This window comes from Parasteatoda tepidariorum, chromosome 9, assembly GCF_982258835.1.
Source record: "Parasteatoda tepidariorum strain Cologne lab strain chromosome 9, Ptep-v5.0, whole genome shotgun sequence".
In the NCBI taxonomy this organism is placed as follows: Eukaryota; Metazoa; Arthropoda; class Arachnida; order Araneae; family Theridiidae; genus Parasteatoda; species Parasteatoda tepidariorum.
In genome coordinates this window covers 59,562,144-59,576,355 of record NC_141763.1, presented here as the reverse complement: position 1 = coordinate 59,576,355, position 14,212 = coordinate 59,562,144, and the positions used below count along the sequence as shown (strand labels likewise).

At 32.4% G+C, this 14,212-nt stretch overlaps 1 protein-coding gene across 3 annotated transcripts in view; it reads right to left on the bottom strand.

Moving 5' to 3' along the window:
- Nucleotides 1–11,899: 11,899 nt before the first annotated feature.
- Nucleotides 11,900–14,212, bottom strand: part of LOC107456625 (60S ribosome subunit biogenesis protein NIP7 homolog) — a 29,232-nt gene continuing 26,919 nt past the window's right edge. For all 3 annotated transcript variants that reach the window (XM_071186713.2, XM_087151910.1, XM_016074531.4), the window contains exon 5: nt 11,900–12,086. In XM_071186713.2, coding sequence (XP_071042814.1) covers nt 11,967–12,086 — 120 coding nt within the window. In that variant the 3' untranslated portion in view covers nt 11,900–11,966. The remainder of the gene's footprint in view (nt 12,087–14,212) is intronic.

The following is a 14,212-nucleotide window of genomic DNA, read 5'->3' as shown; positions in this document are numbered from 1 at the left end:
GAAGATGTTTTTAGCACCTTGTGATAACCTGCTCGCTTAGGAACAAGAATAAAATCTATGTTATAATGAATTTTATTGTAAAGTAATGTACTGATTTAATTTAAAACAACTTTGTTTAAAAAAGCAAAAAACAGAAAAGAAAAAAAAACAGCAACAAAAACAATTTCTGTTTTTTTTCTTCCCCTCATTGAAAATCATATTTGGTGTCTAAATGCACACAGGGCTATCAATGGTTCTCAACTGCTTTTGTTACAATTTCTATTGCTTTGCATTATGATTAACTGAATGTTCTTTTTTTAAAAAAATTTTGTTTCATTGCACCCTTCATTTCTGTCGATCCTCATTGATACCTCTAAGAACTTGATACATAACTTTTGTGCTATATATATATATATTCACAGTAGATTCCCGCTTATCCAAGTTAATGTGGGTCACGACTAACTCGAATAACCGAAAAACTTGGTTAAAGCGAAGAGTATAAAAAAGGAAAGAATAGCTTTGCTGGCAATAATGTAATATATTTAACAAATATAACATTAATACGAGCACACTACATACAATTCATATTAAAATTAAAAGGCTTACATAAAAGCACTTAAAGAGCACATTTTATGAGAATTAGTTTTTACTTAAAAAATTTCGTAATCGCTTTTTTGTTTTACATTACTTTGGTGCTTTTCTGCAGCAATGTTTGGCCATTTTGTTTAGGGATAACAGAAAGGCTGGTGGTTCCTCTTGTTGTTCTAAATATTCAATAGCACTTTCAGTAGCTTTTAGTCCATCTGTAGATTGTTATACGTTAGAGATTGTTATACGTTAATTTTCTTCATCATCTTTGCTAGATTCATTTTTCTTATTGCGATATTAACGATCATTTCATCAGTTATCTTGTGTTGTTGGTCAGCGTTCATCCATTTGCGTAAATCTTCGTTGTTGATTGACTCAAACAATGGCAATTTCATCACTAAATCCAAAAGATCATCACTATCTTCATTGGAATTTCTGGGCTCTTCTGTGTTTTCTGTATCAATGATTTTCCTCCAGGACTTCATTAAGGTTGCTGGTTTAACTTCATCCCATGTCTCGGCTACCCAATATACAGCATCCTTTAGATTAAAGCTTTTAAGTGTCTCGAGAAATTTTTTTTTTCTCAATTCCTTCAATAAGAGTTTTTAGTAATTTTTTTCGATAATGTTTCTTTGTGTTCTCCAAAACACCTTGATCTTAAGGCTGAATTAATGATGTAACATCGGGAGTAAAAATAAGGGCTTTAGTATTGCTACTCAGTAATTCATCATCATCCGGCTGACAAAAAGCACTGTCAAGCAATAATATTGCTTTCCTTGGAAGCTTTTTGATTGTTAAGAATGTTTCTACATCAGGAACAAATTCATCAAAAAACCATTTTTTAAACAAACCTGCATTCATCCAAGCACTTTTCTGATTCTTATAATAGCTTAACTTCTTATAATAGCACTAACTTAGGATGTGAACATTTTTAAATGCTCTTGGTTTTTTGGACTTGCCAATCAACATTGCATTCTAATGTTCACTCCTGTCTCATCAGAATTGAAAATTTGCTTCATTTTAAAATGTTCTTTTACACTGAGTTTTTTAAATCTTTCTTTTAATTTAATAACTTCCTCACAATCGACTGATAGTTTGTCACCGTATATGCACAATTGTCGAATTCCGTATCTTTTTTTCCCCAACTATCTAACCATCCACTACTAGCAGTGAAGTTTTCTCCACCATGGAACATTTTATGAAAGTCCAATGCTTTTGCTTGTAACATAGGACCGGTCACTAGACTTCCCTTCTCTCTTAATTGTGTGAAACACAGGAGTAATGACTCCGAGGGTTTTTTTCTTTCAAATTCACACTTTTTCATTGATTTTTGTAAATTGCAATTGGCCTTTTCTGTACACCATATTTCTATTTCATTTCACTTCCTTTTCCAGTCTCCAACAGTAACGGCTTCGACACCTCAAGATCTTTCGTTACTTTCTTTATTGATTCAGCATTATCTATTCTTCAGATTGTTTCATTAGGAACAAGAACTATTGCTACTCATTTATCCTATTGCTACTAATTTCGAATCTGTAGAATTGATTGAATGAAACCGCCTAACTTTACAGATAACGCTGGACAATGTGAACAGCCAAAATTATTCTGCGATTCTACAGAGGGAGGATGACTGTCAGTTCATATGACCAGTCGAAACCATTCCCCGATTCCAGGGGGGGGGGTAACATAACCAAACAAACGATAATCTAATCAGAAAATGAATCTAATTTACAAATACAGAAAAAGACTAAAATGGAAATTAATAATTGAAACATTAAATCAAAATGGAAAAGTGCCTAAAGCAGCTAAAACCAAATTTGCTTATTTTAATTTAGGTATTCAAACAAACAATTAAAGCAGGAAAGAAAGCAATAAAATAAAAGATATGTGTGTTGGCAAGACAGCACTTCACAAGGCATCTTTTTATTACTTTTTCCTGCTTTAATTGTTTGTTTGAATATCTAAATCAAACTAACGATAATTAACTTTGACCTCGATCTCCTCCAATACATACTCTCTTTTCAAAAGAAGGGGAGGGGTTAGAGAGGTGCGTGATACAATGAAAAGGATAAGGGAGTGATAATGTTGGATTTCGTTTTCTTGAGTGTTTGGAAGATAAAATTCAGATTTTTTTCAATAATAATTAAAAAAAAAAACTAGAGCAAAAAAACAACCTCAAAATATTTGATAGCTCGGTTAAAGCGGAAACTCAGATAATCGGGACTCTACTGTATGTATATTGCACACATTGCTTACTCACTCATCTCATCTCATCTCTATAAACCTTGTATGACTTGGGGTTTTAGTTTAGAATTCTAATTATCAATTGTTTCTAATTTTCTAGAAAATGAACATTTTTATAATTTTTTCTCTTATTATGAATGATTTATATTTTATTGGAAGATAAAAAGAGTTATGTATTTGCCTGCATAGCATAATGGGGGATAGGACATGGGACTACTATAATTAAAAAATGAGTTATTTTTTAAATGTTTCATGACTACCAATGGAAACAAGATTACATTATCACAGGATCTTATTATGATTTGACTGATTATTGCATTGTATTGACATTATTTTGAAATTCATTAGAATGTTGACTATCTTTTATTGTTTTATTAATTGATATGCATATTAAATTTTTCTCTGTTCTTGATCTCATCTTACTCTAAATGTTTTAAAACATATTGTATACTGTGCAGTTCTTGCACTTTTCTAAGAGGAACTTTTATGTTTATGGGCTATACGTATCAACTGAAAATACCTTAAAAAATGTGCATATTGTAATAAGTTTAGCATTGATTTATCCCTTGTAAAAACTAATAGGTTAATAGAAATTTTGTTCACTACTTAGTTTTTCATATGAAAAGTGTTTTAAATAAAAAAGATCTTTTAGTAATTAATTTTTTCATCTTTTTATCTAACTTTCGGAAGTTTTCTAAGTAAGGAGATATTTCACTATATTGGAATCTGTCACTTTACTAAACATTCTGATTATCCAAATAAAGTGAAACTTGTGCAAGCGTACCATTTATGATGTACTAATTTAAATGGCTCACTTTAAAAAGGCGGTCAACTTATAAAAAAGTGGTTCAACTATTTTTTTTTTTTTTTTGTTGCCAATTTCATAGATGTCAACCCAAAAGTCCTGTCGTCCCACAATGTTTCGAGTGGTAACGAATTAACAATTAATGCAATCTTAATGTGTTTAAATTTTGCCAACGTTTAATATTTTGCTGTCCAATTCACAGAGCTTACCAGTTCGTTAAAACTGATTTTGGTTAAAATCTGTGTAAATTAATTTATTTATTTATTCAAAAATAAGTTCACTAAAACTTTAATTAAAAAAAATATATATTTATTTGAGTGAAAGATGTTGGCAAGTTGCAATTTTATGTTTAGTTATAGAAGTTTACTTAAGACAGAAGATTGGCTTAATGTAATAGTTCCTGATATTAGTTCCTTCATCCTATTTTTAAATTATTGATTTGAATTATAGCAAATTAACTTTCTTGAACCCTCTGAGCTTGAAGTCCTTGCTTTTTTCAAGGTTGTATCATGGACTCCCAGTCAATTTTAAGAAGTTTAGGCCAGTCAATTTCCTGCAAAAAGTAATAATAATAATGTAAAAGTTTCCTCGTGATATTCAACAGAAAGTCTTGAATTATTTCACAATTATGTCCAGGATCTCAATGCTTGGGCAGTTAAATATTATATCCAATTACTTAGTTGCTTAAAAAAATTGTAAAATTTAAGAAACTTGCAAGCGAGTATGACTAGTTTAGTCAATTTCCAATGTGACAAAATTATTTCTAACATAAGATAATTGTCATAAAGTTAGGATTTTATTATGATATTTATATAACACCGTTTTAGTGGAGAAAAAAAAAACCTTAGTGATAATTAATAATTTCAATTTTTGTTTAGTTTCTATTAAAAATGAAGAAAATTTTTATTGCTAAACATTGTTAAATCTTTCATACAGATCAATTTGCAAATAATAGCTTAATTATGTGAATGGCTTTGATGTTTAATTAGCTATTGCATCATTTGGTCGTATCAAATTTTAGTTTAAACTAGTAAGACAATTGTGTTAAATTGAAGATTTGTTTGCATATATATACTTATGAATGTAATATACAGTGATAATTTAAACAGCTTAAAAAAGGTTATTGATATTGTTTTACAGTTTATGTTAGATTTATTGATGTTGAAACTGAAGAAAGTTGTAATGTTTCTTGCCCAAAATGTTATTAATGTGTTAGTGTTAAAAATTTTCAGACATACTGCAATATGGCACAAGTTAGCGAAATGTAAATTTTAATGTATATAAATTGTTTTGGCTTAATAAAATTTAATTTTTGAAAAAAGTCTTTTTTTTTAAAAAAAATTCTTTTGAAATGAATTTACTCTGCATATTTAAATTTATAGAATCTTTTTTTTTTTTTTTTTTTTTTAACTTACGTATGAAATATTTGATATTTATTGAAAATTACTGAACTAGTATAGAAATGATCTCATTAGTTGTTGATAAAGACTCAGATGTTTTTAATTTTAACTAAAATAATATACTGTTTAAAAATAATGAATTATTTTTCAATATAATGTGATTTTTTGTTTTTAATTAAATTTTTGATAATTTTCTACCATTTGAATCTGAGTGAAAGTACTATTTATTTAATACAGCAAAAAATAATTAAAACTTTAATTTAATAGAAATTAAAACTTTCATTAATTCATTGCTTTGATAATATTGTAAAATTTTTAGATTAAAGTATGTTTAGCAACCTCAAGTGTTTCAATATATTTTTTATAGGAAATATAAATGATAGAACAATAATAAATAACAGTAAAGAATAAATTGATAATCTAAATACTAGTTACATTTAATTTTTGTGCCTCTTTTAATGCCCCAGGAGTGCATATTTGTGTGACGTGTATGGCACACCTGGGGCCTCGAGCTGGACCTTAGAATTCTTCCTTTTCTCTCTTGCAACGGTTCTATTTTGATTTATAGGTTTTACACCTCATTTAGCTAGTGAACTAATGCCCTTTCATTTTGTTATAAAAATGCTGTTATTATAAATTTTTTTAGTTTTACTAATTTCGACCAATCTTCACTTTTTCATAAGTTTACAGGCTAATAATGTTTATTTTGCTGACCAGCATGTTTATCAGATGCTGCCTTTCTCAAGTTAAAACTAATAGAGTCACAAATAGAAAAACTAATAGACGGTCACCAGCTCAGTTTACTGAATGATGAACTATTATACTTCCACTTTGCAGCCAGAATATTTCACTCAATAGAATTAATAATTTGCTGTTCCTATATTTATAGTAACTACATTAGAATTTAATAAACACAATGATTTATGCCAAAGTGATATTTCCCCTCATTTTCAGGATCGAAACAAAATGTAGGAAACATACAACCTAAATGTTAATTTTTACACGATAACTAAAACTTATTGAAAAATTCTGTAGACTTAGATGACGATTTAGTAATAAAAAATAAATAAAAACTGTGGTAAAAGCTACAATAATTGTTACAAATGCCATTTTAGCCACAGCTGATAAAAGCACACCCTGCTCTTCTACCGACGCATCGAAAACCCTGGTGGAACCTGAAATCTAGTACTGCCCATAAAGCTCAAAAGAGAGTCAATAGCGCAGGGATAGCAAATGTCCCTCTGCTGCTTTTTGTTTATAAACTCACACCTACCATTTCAATGTGATGTTAGTCGTTAAGTCCACAATTTTTATCTTGTAAATTAAAAAAAAAACAGGTCGAAAGTGTGATAAAATCATTTATTTCTGAGCCATTTTTGGAATTAATTCATAAAAATAAAAACGGAAACTCGTGGGAAAAAATATTGAAATTGTTGGAAAGGGGGCAACATTTAATGTGAATTTTTTGTAGGTTGAAACAGTTCTTGTACAATGCAAGAGGTGCACAGCATTTGCGAGAGTGCCTCTTCTTTTTTAATATAGGTAATTATTTATTTTGCGCACAAATCAAATCTTCTTGTTCTCCGTCAGTTGGGAAATGTTCTGCAACATTTAAGAGGTTTGTTTTTTTGATTAAATGATCCCGATGACGTTTTGGGAAAAAGTGCCTTTTCGTATTGATTTTTTTGCTTGCACTTCCCAATCTCAGGAGACTAAGCAACAGCAACGAGGAATAGTAGTAAATGTCTTTTTCGGTTTTTACATCCGTGTTCATCCATTTGACAGGAATATGTGTTCGTTTGCAACTTGAAAAATCGAACCACCTCTCTGGATCTCTCTTTTTCTCGCAGTCGTAAACGCTGGTGCTTTCTTTCATGTAGGTGACGACACATCCATGGGACAGGACAGGGTGTACAACAGACTCTGTGAAGTGAAAAATCAGTCGAAACAGATTATGATTTGAGGAATCTTCAGAGTAGAAACAAGCTTTTTCACAACGCGTTCTCCTAGACTTGCTTCGGTCATTGAAGATTTCTTCCTAATGTAAATGTTATAGTCGTATACGTATCCTGTTTTGGAATCGCAGTTTTCCCAAATTGCGATGACTTTCATTACTGGTTTCAGGAGTTTGTACTATTTCAGATTGCTCCCTCAGTGGATTTACTATTTTTAGGTAAACACTAGGAATCACGCCATCGGGGTACACTAGTGATCTGTCCTCCCTTCGTTTTCCTCTCTTTTTTACTCCTACTTCCTCTTACCCCTTGTCATGGTTGCCAAATTTACTAGTGAGGGATTTTCGTTTGTGTTTATTTACCACCCTGTAAGACACCACCTATGTGTTCGTCATGCGTGGGGACCCGTGTCCCTGGAAAAGGAGATCCTGGCAGTTGAGAGTCATCCCGGTATCCCAACACACTGGTTTGGTTCGTGCTCCAGGTAAACAAGAGGTGCATATTGGCCTGTATGCATCAATCGGCTAGTCACGAATGTCATGTCATCTTTTGGCTAGAGTCAAGTCCGGGGTCACTTACTGGGCAGTTAAGGGTTGGGGCTGCTTCAGGGGTGACTCGCGGACGTATTGCTATTAGTCAACATCGATGTTCCAATACCTATCTGTTATTTGCATCCCCTAAGTTGGACTCCGTGGTGAGTGGTGCCGCTGTTATTTAAAATGGTTAATATTTTCTAGGGCTGAAAATAGTAAGGTGTTCATTTTCACACACACCAATGCAAAAACGGCGGAACAGCATCCCCACCGTTTGATTAATTACGCTTGTTTCTACTTTATTACGTTCACGAACCCAGAAGTACCAAACACTTCATTTACCGAAGTCTCCCCAATTTTGATTTACAAGGCTCTTCTCTCTCTACTGGGAGAAGTAGCCTCTGTGAAACAGTTACGTTCACGTGACCTTTTGGTTGAGGTTTCCAAAAAACAGGCGACTATTGTATCTAATTACACAAACATATGCTCCTTTAATGTTACAGTATTACGCCATAAGACTCATAAAACCTCTCGAGGTGTCCTATCAGAATCTGATTTCCTCGATAATGCATGCAGAGGAAACAATTGCTGAAAATTTAGTGCCAAAGATTTGGACACCCTAAAGCATCTTGTCGTAGCAAGCCTCTTTGTTCTCGATGCTCTGGTTCTGACCATGGTGACACTACCTGTGAAATGCCACCCCTCTGCATTAACTACAAGGGTGCTCACGCTGCCTACTCCAGGAGTTGCCAAAAATGGTCCCAAGAGAAAGATACAAAGTGTCAAAGTATAGTATGAAGCCCACCGAATAGTCACCACCCGTATTCCCCTCGCAGGTGACACGGTCCTGATAGTATCGTGCGCTCCGCCACCAAGGTTGGATGTCGCTGTCAAATGTCCTCATTCTATTCAGTAGAATATAGACGGAACAAACATACCCGTCTTGTTGGAGTGAAAGCAGTGTGATGCCCATCTTAAAACCAGGTAAAGACCCTAAAGATCTAGTTAACTATCGCCTTATAGTGTTAACCAGCTGTCTTGGGAAAACGTTTGAGTGGATGGTCAACTCTCACCTAGTATACTACCATGAAAAAAAAAGCACCCCCTACCTGACTTCTAGAGCGGTTTTCGTAAGGGAAGATCCACAATTGATAACATTGTTGCTCTAGAGTCACGAATTCGCAACGCCATTGTCCGTCCGAAGTAACGCCGAGTCACGTTGGCATACCAGGAAACGACCTGGCCGATTCTTGTGCACGGTCTGCCACTGATCTCTTTCCATTATCTGTGCCTTCTCACTCGACTGCGAATCGGTAACACCCGGTTAACACATCTTCATTTGCTGTTCGGAGAACCTCTCCCTGAATGCAGTACTTGTAACGTTCCTCTCACAACTCATCATATTTTAATAACGTGTCCATGTTTTAATCAACATCGTTTAAAGTTATTTGGGAGTTCCATTTTATGCATTCAAGATTAGTTGGATGACATTCACCATCCTAACATTTTTAACAGCATATAAAAGTTTTAACACATCTACTGTTTTATACACTCTTGTAAATATCTTACCACCTTGTACATTTTACTCACTTCGTGCGTTTTATACTGTATTCATACCTTTTATCTGATTTTAATTAGATTATCTTGTCTTAATCACCTACTAGTACTATTTTATTAATTATAATTGTGTTACAATTAAATTTTGTATGAACTTAGGTTTTTCAATGATTTTACCGTATTGTTTGGCGCAGCATGTTGGTATTGAGAAGGTGCACAATCGGATATGGCGATATGAAATTCTTAAGACAAACTACGACATGGGACTTCGTTGAAATCTACCCATCTTCCTCAAGAAGTTTCTGTCGAAGCGGTATTTTCGAGTAAAACTAAGAACTACATTTTGGGATCACTTCATTGGGCCCATGTCCGAGAGTTCATGGGTTCGATCCCCGCCGGCCGAAGACTCCCCGTCTAGTAAAGTGACTGATGCACGTTAAATCTGTCGAGTCGCAAAAGTCCTCCATGTTCCCATAACAAATCAATACCTATGGGGGTACTGAATTGGAGATCGATCGTTCTCTGATTCAGGTCATAATTACGATCTGTGGATGAATGAATGGGTCCGCCCTATAAAACAGGTGCGACGTTTGGTGTGGCAGAAGTCGTATTCTGGGCCATAGATGGCGCCACTGGAAAACAAGAAATGCACGCTCTGCCTTAAATTTGCTCGGTTTCACCAAGCAGGCTTGCCCGTGTGGCAATAGAACCAACCAACAAGGCAGAATGCGTTCCTCAAGGCAGTGTTTTAAGTGTAATACTTTTCATTATCCATGTTTCACTCATTTTGAACGTATTTCTTCCGTATTTGATTCACTACATGTTGACGAGACTCTGATATGCGCGTCAACTGCAGTTGGCTGTGAATAAAATTGTGGAATGGTGTGAAAAAAAAATCATTTTCACAAAATTTATTTAACATTTATTAAGATTGAAAACCATATAAATAAATAATAAGTTACTTAGAAACAAAACATGACATGCACCTGATAATGATAGTAGCTACCTTTTGGTTAACTGCTTTCGTGTGCATATTTTTGCTTCATAGAATACAATAAACGTAACTAGATTTTTGCTATTTTTCTAAGAAATTCCAGCAAGTGACCACCCATTAACTTCTTTTTCTAACTGCTCCCCTCACCATAGCTTTTTTTACAGTACATCTCTGTAAGTCTTTAATTTTAATAATTGTAAAAACAATGCATTAAATCTTAGCAACAATAAAACCCAGTGAAATTAATAAAACACATATGCAGATTATGATATGAGAAAAATAGATCACAAGAATTTTTCTCTTTTGATGGACACGAGTAAGCTGTTTATTCAACTTGTTTGGGGAGTTTTGTTATCTCCATCATTTAAAGGGGTAAGATTTGCACCTGGTAGTCACCAAAATGCAAAACAGCAGATAAAAATAATTAAATGAAAATTCAATGAAAAAATTGTGAGATTCTTATAAATGTTAATTCAATTTTAATGGTTATACTTAAATATACGAGGCTCATCCAGAAAGTAAGTTTCCCTATTTTTTTAAAAAAAGGAACTCACACTTTCAGGAACCTATTTATTGGCAACAAGTACAGCAATGTTTCAGCTATTTTTAAACATAGCCACCACCAGAATTGAGACACTTGTCGCATCGTGGGATCAACTTTTGTATTCCTCTGTCGTAGAACTCTGCCGTCTGTGAATGGAATCAGCGTGTGACAGGCGTCTTCAGCTCTTCGTCGTTACCAATACGCTCACCGGAGGAAAGAAATTTCTTGAGGCGTAAGAAAACGTGAAAATCGCTGTGAGCAAGATCATTCATTGTCATGGAGAAGCACAACACCTGCAGTAAGCATTTCACGACTCTTGTTTTGAATGGCACGTCACAATTTCTTCAGTGTTTCACAGTAACAGCCAGCGTTTACTGTTTGGATGGAAGTCAATGAGCAGAATGCCCTTCCTGTCCCAGAGTACCGTGTACATCACTTTTCGTACCGACAGCGTCCTAAGTGTTGAATTTTGTGTTCGGGTGTCAGGTTTTTCGGCACACGCTGGTTCTATTCGCAGGCGGCAGAGTTCTACGACAGAGGGATACAAAAGTTGATCCCATGATACAAGTGTCTCAATTCTGGTGGTGGCTATGTTGAAAAATAGCTGAAACATTGCTGTACTTGTTGCCAATAAACAGGTTCCTGAAAGTGTGAGTTCTTTTTTTTTTTAAAAAAAATAGGGAAACATACTTTCTGGATGAGCCTCGTATTCAACATTTTCAAATGGCAACACTTATTTTCCTTACTTTCTTACTTATCTTCTTTGAAGCACGATCTTCATAAGAAAAAACTCAAAATGAGTTGGAACAATATTTTTGGCACACAAAGTAGCAACACTAAAAAGAGATAAAGAAAAAGAGTATTTTCAGCCCTACTGAATGCATTCTAGACAACAGAAGGGAATAAGAATGTTGCATCTAGCTCTCAGTCTACTATTGCAACAGTTGGTGTTAAAAAATATTGTGTAAGTTCCATTCTAAGCTTTTGACAGCGAAGAGCACATTTTGATTTCAAAAAGATTGCATTCGAAAATAGTGCAATTCTGTAACTGTCAGCGAAACAATCATTTTTAACACTAATCTTGGACATATACTTAAAAATAATTCAATACCAAATGTATTCTATTCCAACAGTATGATCACCAATCATGGGGTTACCATAATAATTTTAAAATTACAATATAGAATAGTAATTGATACAATTATATCACATATAATATTTTCTTTTAAGGAAAACCAAAAATTTCACCTAAATAAAATTCAATGTTTACACAAACTACAGAGTAAAATTATGAGAAAAATTTATAAGCAATATTTTAAAAACTTTAATTCTCATTATATACAAATGATACAAAAATAAGTATGATACTAAGATAAATGTTCTTCATTTCTAAGATATTCCCCTATATCTGCTTGATGATACACAATTACACCTAAAGGATCTGTTTTTCTTGTGTCTTCTGCAGACTTTGCAGCAACTCCAAAACCCTAACAAGCAAAAAAAAAAAATATATATATATATATATATATAGTCAATATTTATAATAATCATAATAAAAGAACCTAACTAATTTTCACAACTTTTGTCCTAAATATGATGCACAATAAAAAAGAAAAGAAAGGAAAGTGAATTAAAATGAAATGTTCACTGCCCACTGCTTAGGAAACTAGAGAATTAATTCTCATCAAAATTAAAAATTAGTACTTAAGTTTGATGACAGATGGAACTGTTAAGAACCTTTTAATTAATTTAAAATTGGTTGGAATAAATTATTGTCTCTTAAGCAGAAGGCAGTAAACTATACATTTCTATATCCTTCCTCTTCTTTATTTGATTTTCTTTATTGTGATAACCTAAAGTAACAATTTAAAGGGAAATAAAATGCAGCTAACAGTATATTTAAATATTTTCACAAGCTTTTGATACATTCTAAGCAAAGAAAAATTTTTCATAATTAGTGCACATGACGAAAAAAGCACTCCTGCCGTGAGTGAAATTGTATATTATACATGAATAAAAAACAAGTAATAATAATAATAATAATAATAATAAAAAACAATTCCTACTTAGGTCAACAGAGAAATTTTTTATTTTAGTTTACTTTTATTGATTTATTAAATTTAATTAATGAATTAATATTTGAAAAAACATCAAACATTAACATCAAGTGTCATCCACTGCAGGTTTAAAAAAATTTAATTGAACTTGAATGAATGAATAAAAAGCATTTTATTAACGATTGAAAATTTGAACAAGATATAAAAATATATATAGGGAGAGGCAGAACCGGATTATACCTTTTGTAGGCCCTAGGCATAGCCGTTTTTGGGCCCTCCCCTCCTTTCAAAATATATGCTAAAATTTTCTTGCATATTTTTTTTTTACATTTTTATTAATATGGATTTTAATTTACAAATTTGTTTATCGAACTTTATTTGCAATATCGACATACTGCCGATATTGCAGTTTAAATCGATAATACCATTATGATTAGTTCGATCGATAACTATGTAAACACTTCACGTCAACAATACAACAACAAAAAAGTAATATATTAGATCATAAGATTCTGCAAAATAATTTATTACCGAAAAATATTATATTTTTATTTGTATCTTCATAATTTTGTGCAAAATACACTTGTTGTTCTTAAAGCTAAATTATTTTTGTCAACAAATTTTTTTTCTCCCAAGTATTTCATAGGCCCTAGGCGCGTGCTTAGTGTGCCTATAGGTTAATCTGACCCTGGGGAAAGGGTGAACTAATAATAGGAATTAGAAAAAAAAAAAAAAAATAAACAGCATGTGGTATCAGACTACTATAAAAGTATAAATTTGGTGACGTGGACCACATGTGCTACCACGTAAAGTTTTTTATTGAATTTATCTGACATTGCGAATTTAAAATAATTAAATATTTAAATGTGCACAATAAACTAGTTTTTTGTTCAAATAGAGCAATAAGTTAGAAATTATCACTGATATTATTTTTAAAATATGTGAAAAACTCAATCGCTTATAGTAAAATGTAAAGCAATGACTAACGTTTAACCAATCAGAAAATTCTGTTTCGTTTTTTGCTCATCCCTATTTAATTAATGAATTAATATTTGAGAAAACTGTATTAACATCAAGTGTCATCCACTAAAAGTTTAAAAAAATGTATTTGAGCAAGAGTGAATGAATAAAAGTATTTTATAAACGATTGAAAATCTGAACAAGATATATGGAGAGTGCGAACTTATATAGTAGGAATTGAAAAAAGTTCATTTGACAACCATAATCATGCAAAATAGTCAAGGGTCAGGCAGGGGATTCTTTCTTAGTCATAACCGACTAACTTCTACCAACAAAATCTATTTTCAAAGTAACTTTGGAGAAGTTTTAAAATACTTACAACCTTAAGATTTAGTACATCTGTTCAACAGAACACATTTTAATAAAAAAAATTATTCAAAAAATATAAATTAGTTATTTAATAGATAAAGATACTGCATTCATATTCTTGCAGAAAACATAATTTCTTTTCTGTCACTGAATCATTTGTATCAGCATAATAATTACTGTAAATAATTATTATAAAATGTAAAAAATTACAAAAAATAAATTACTTT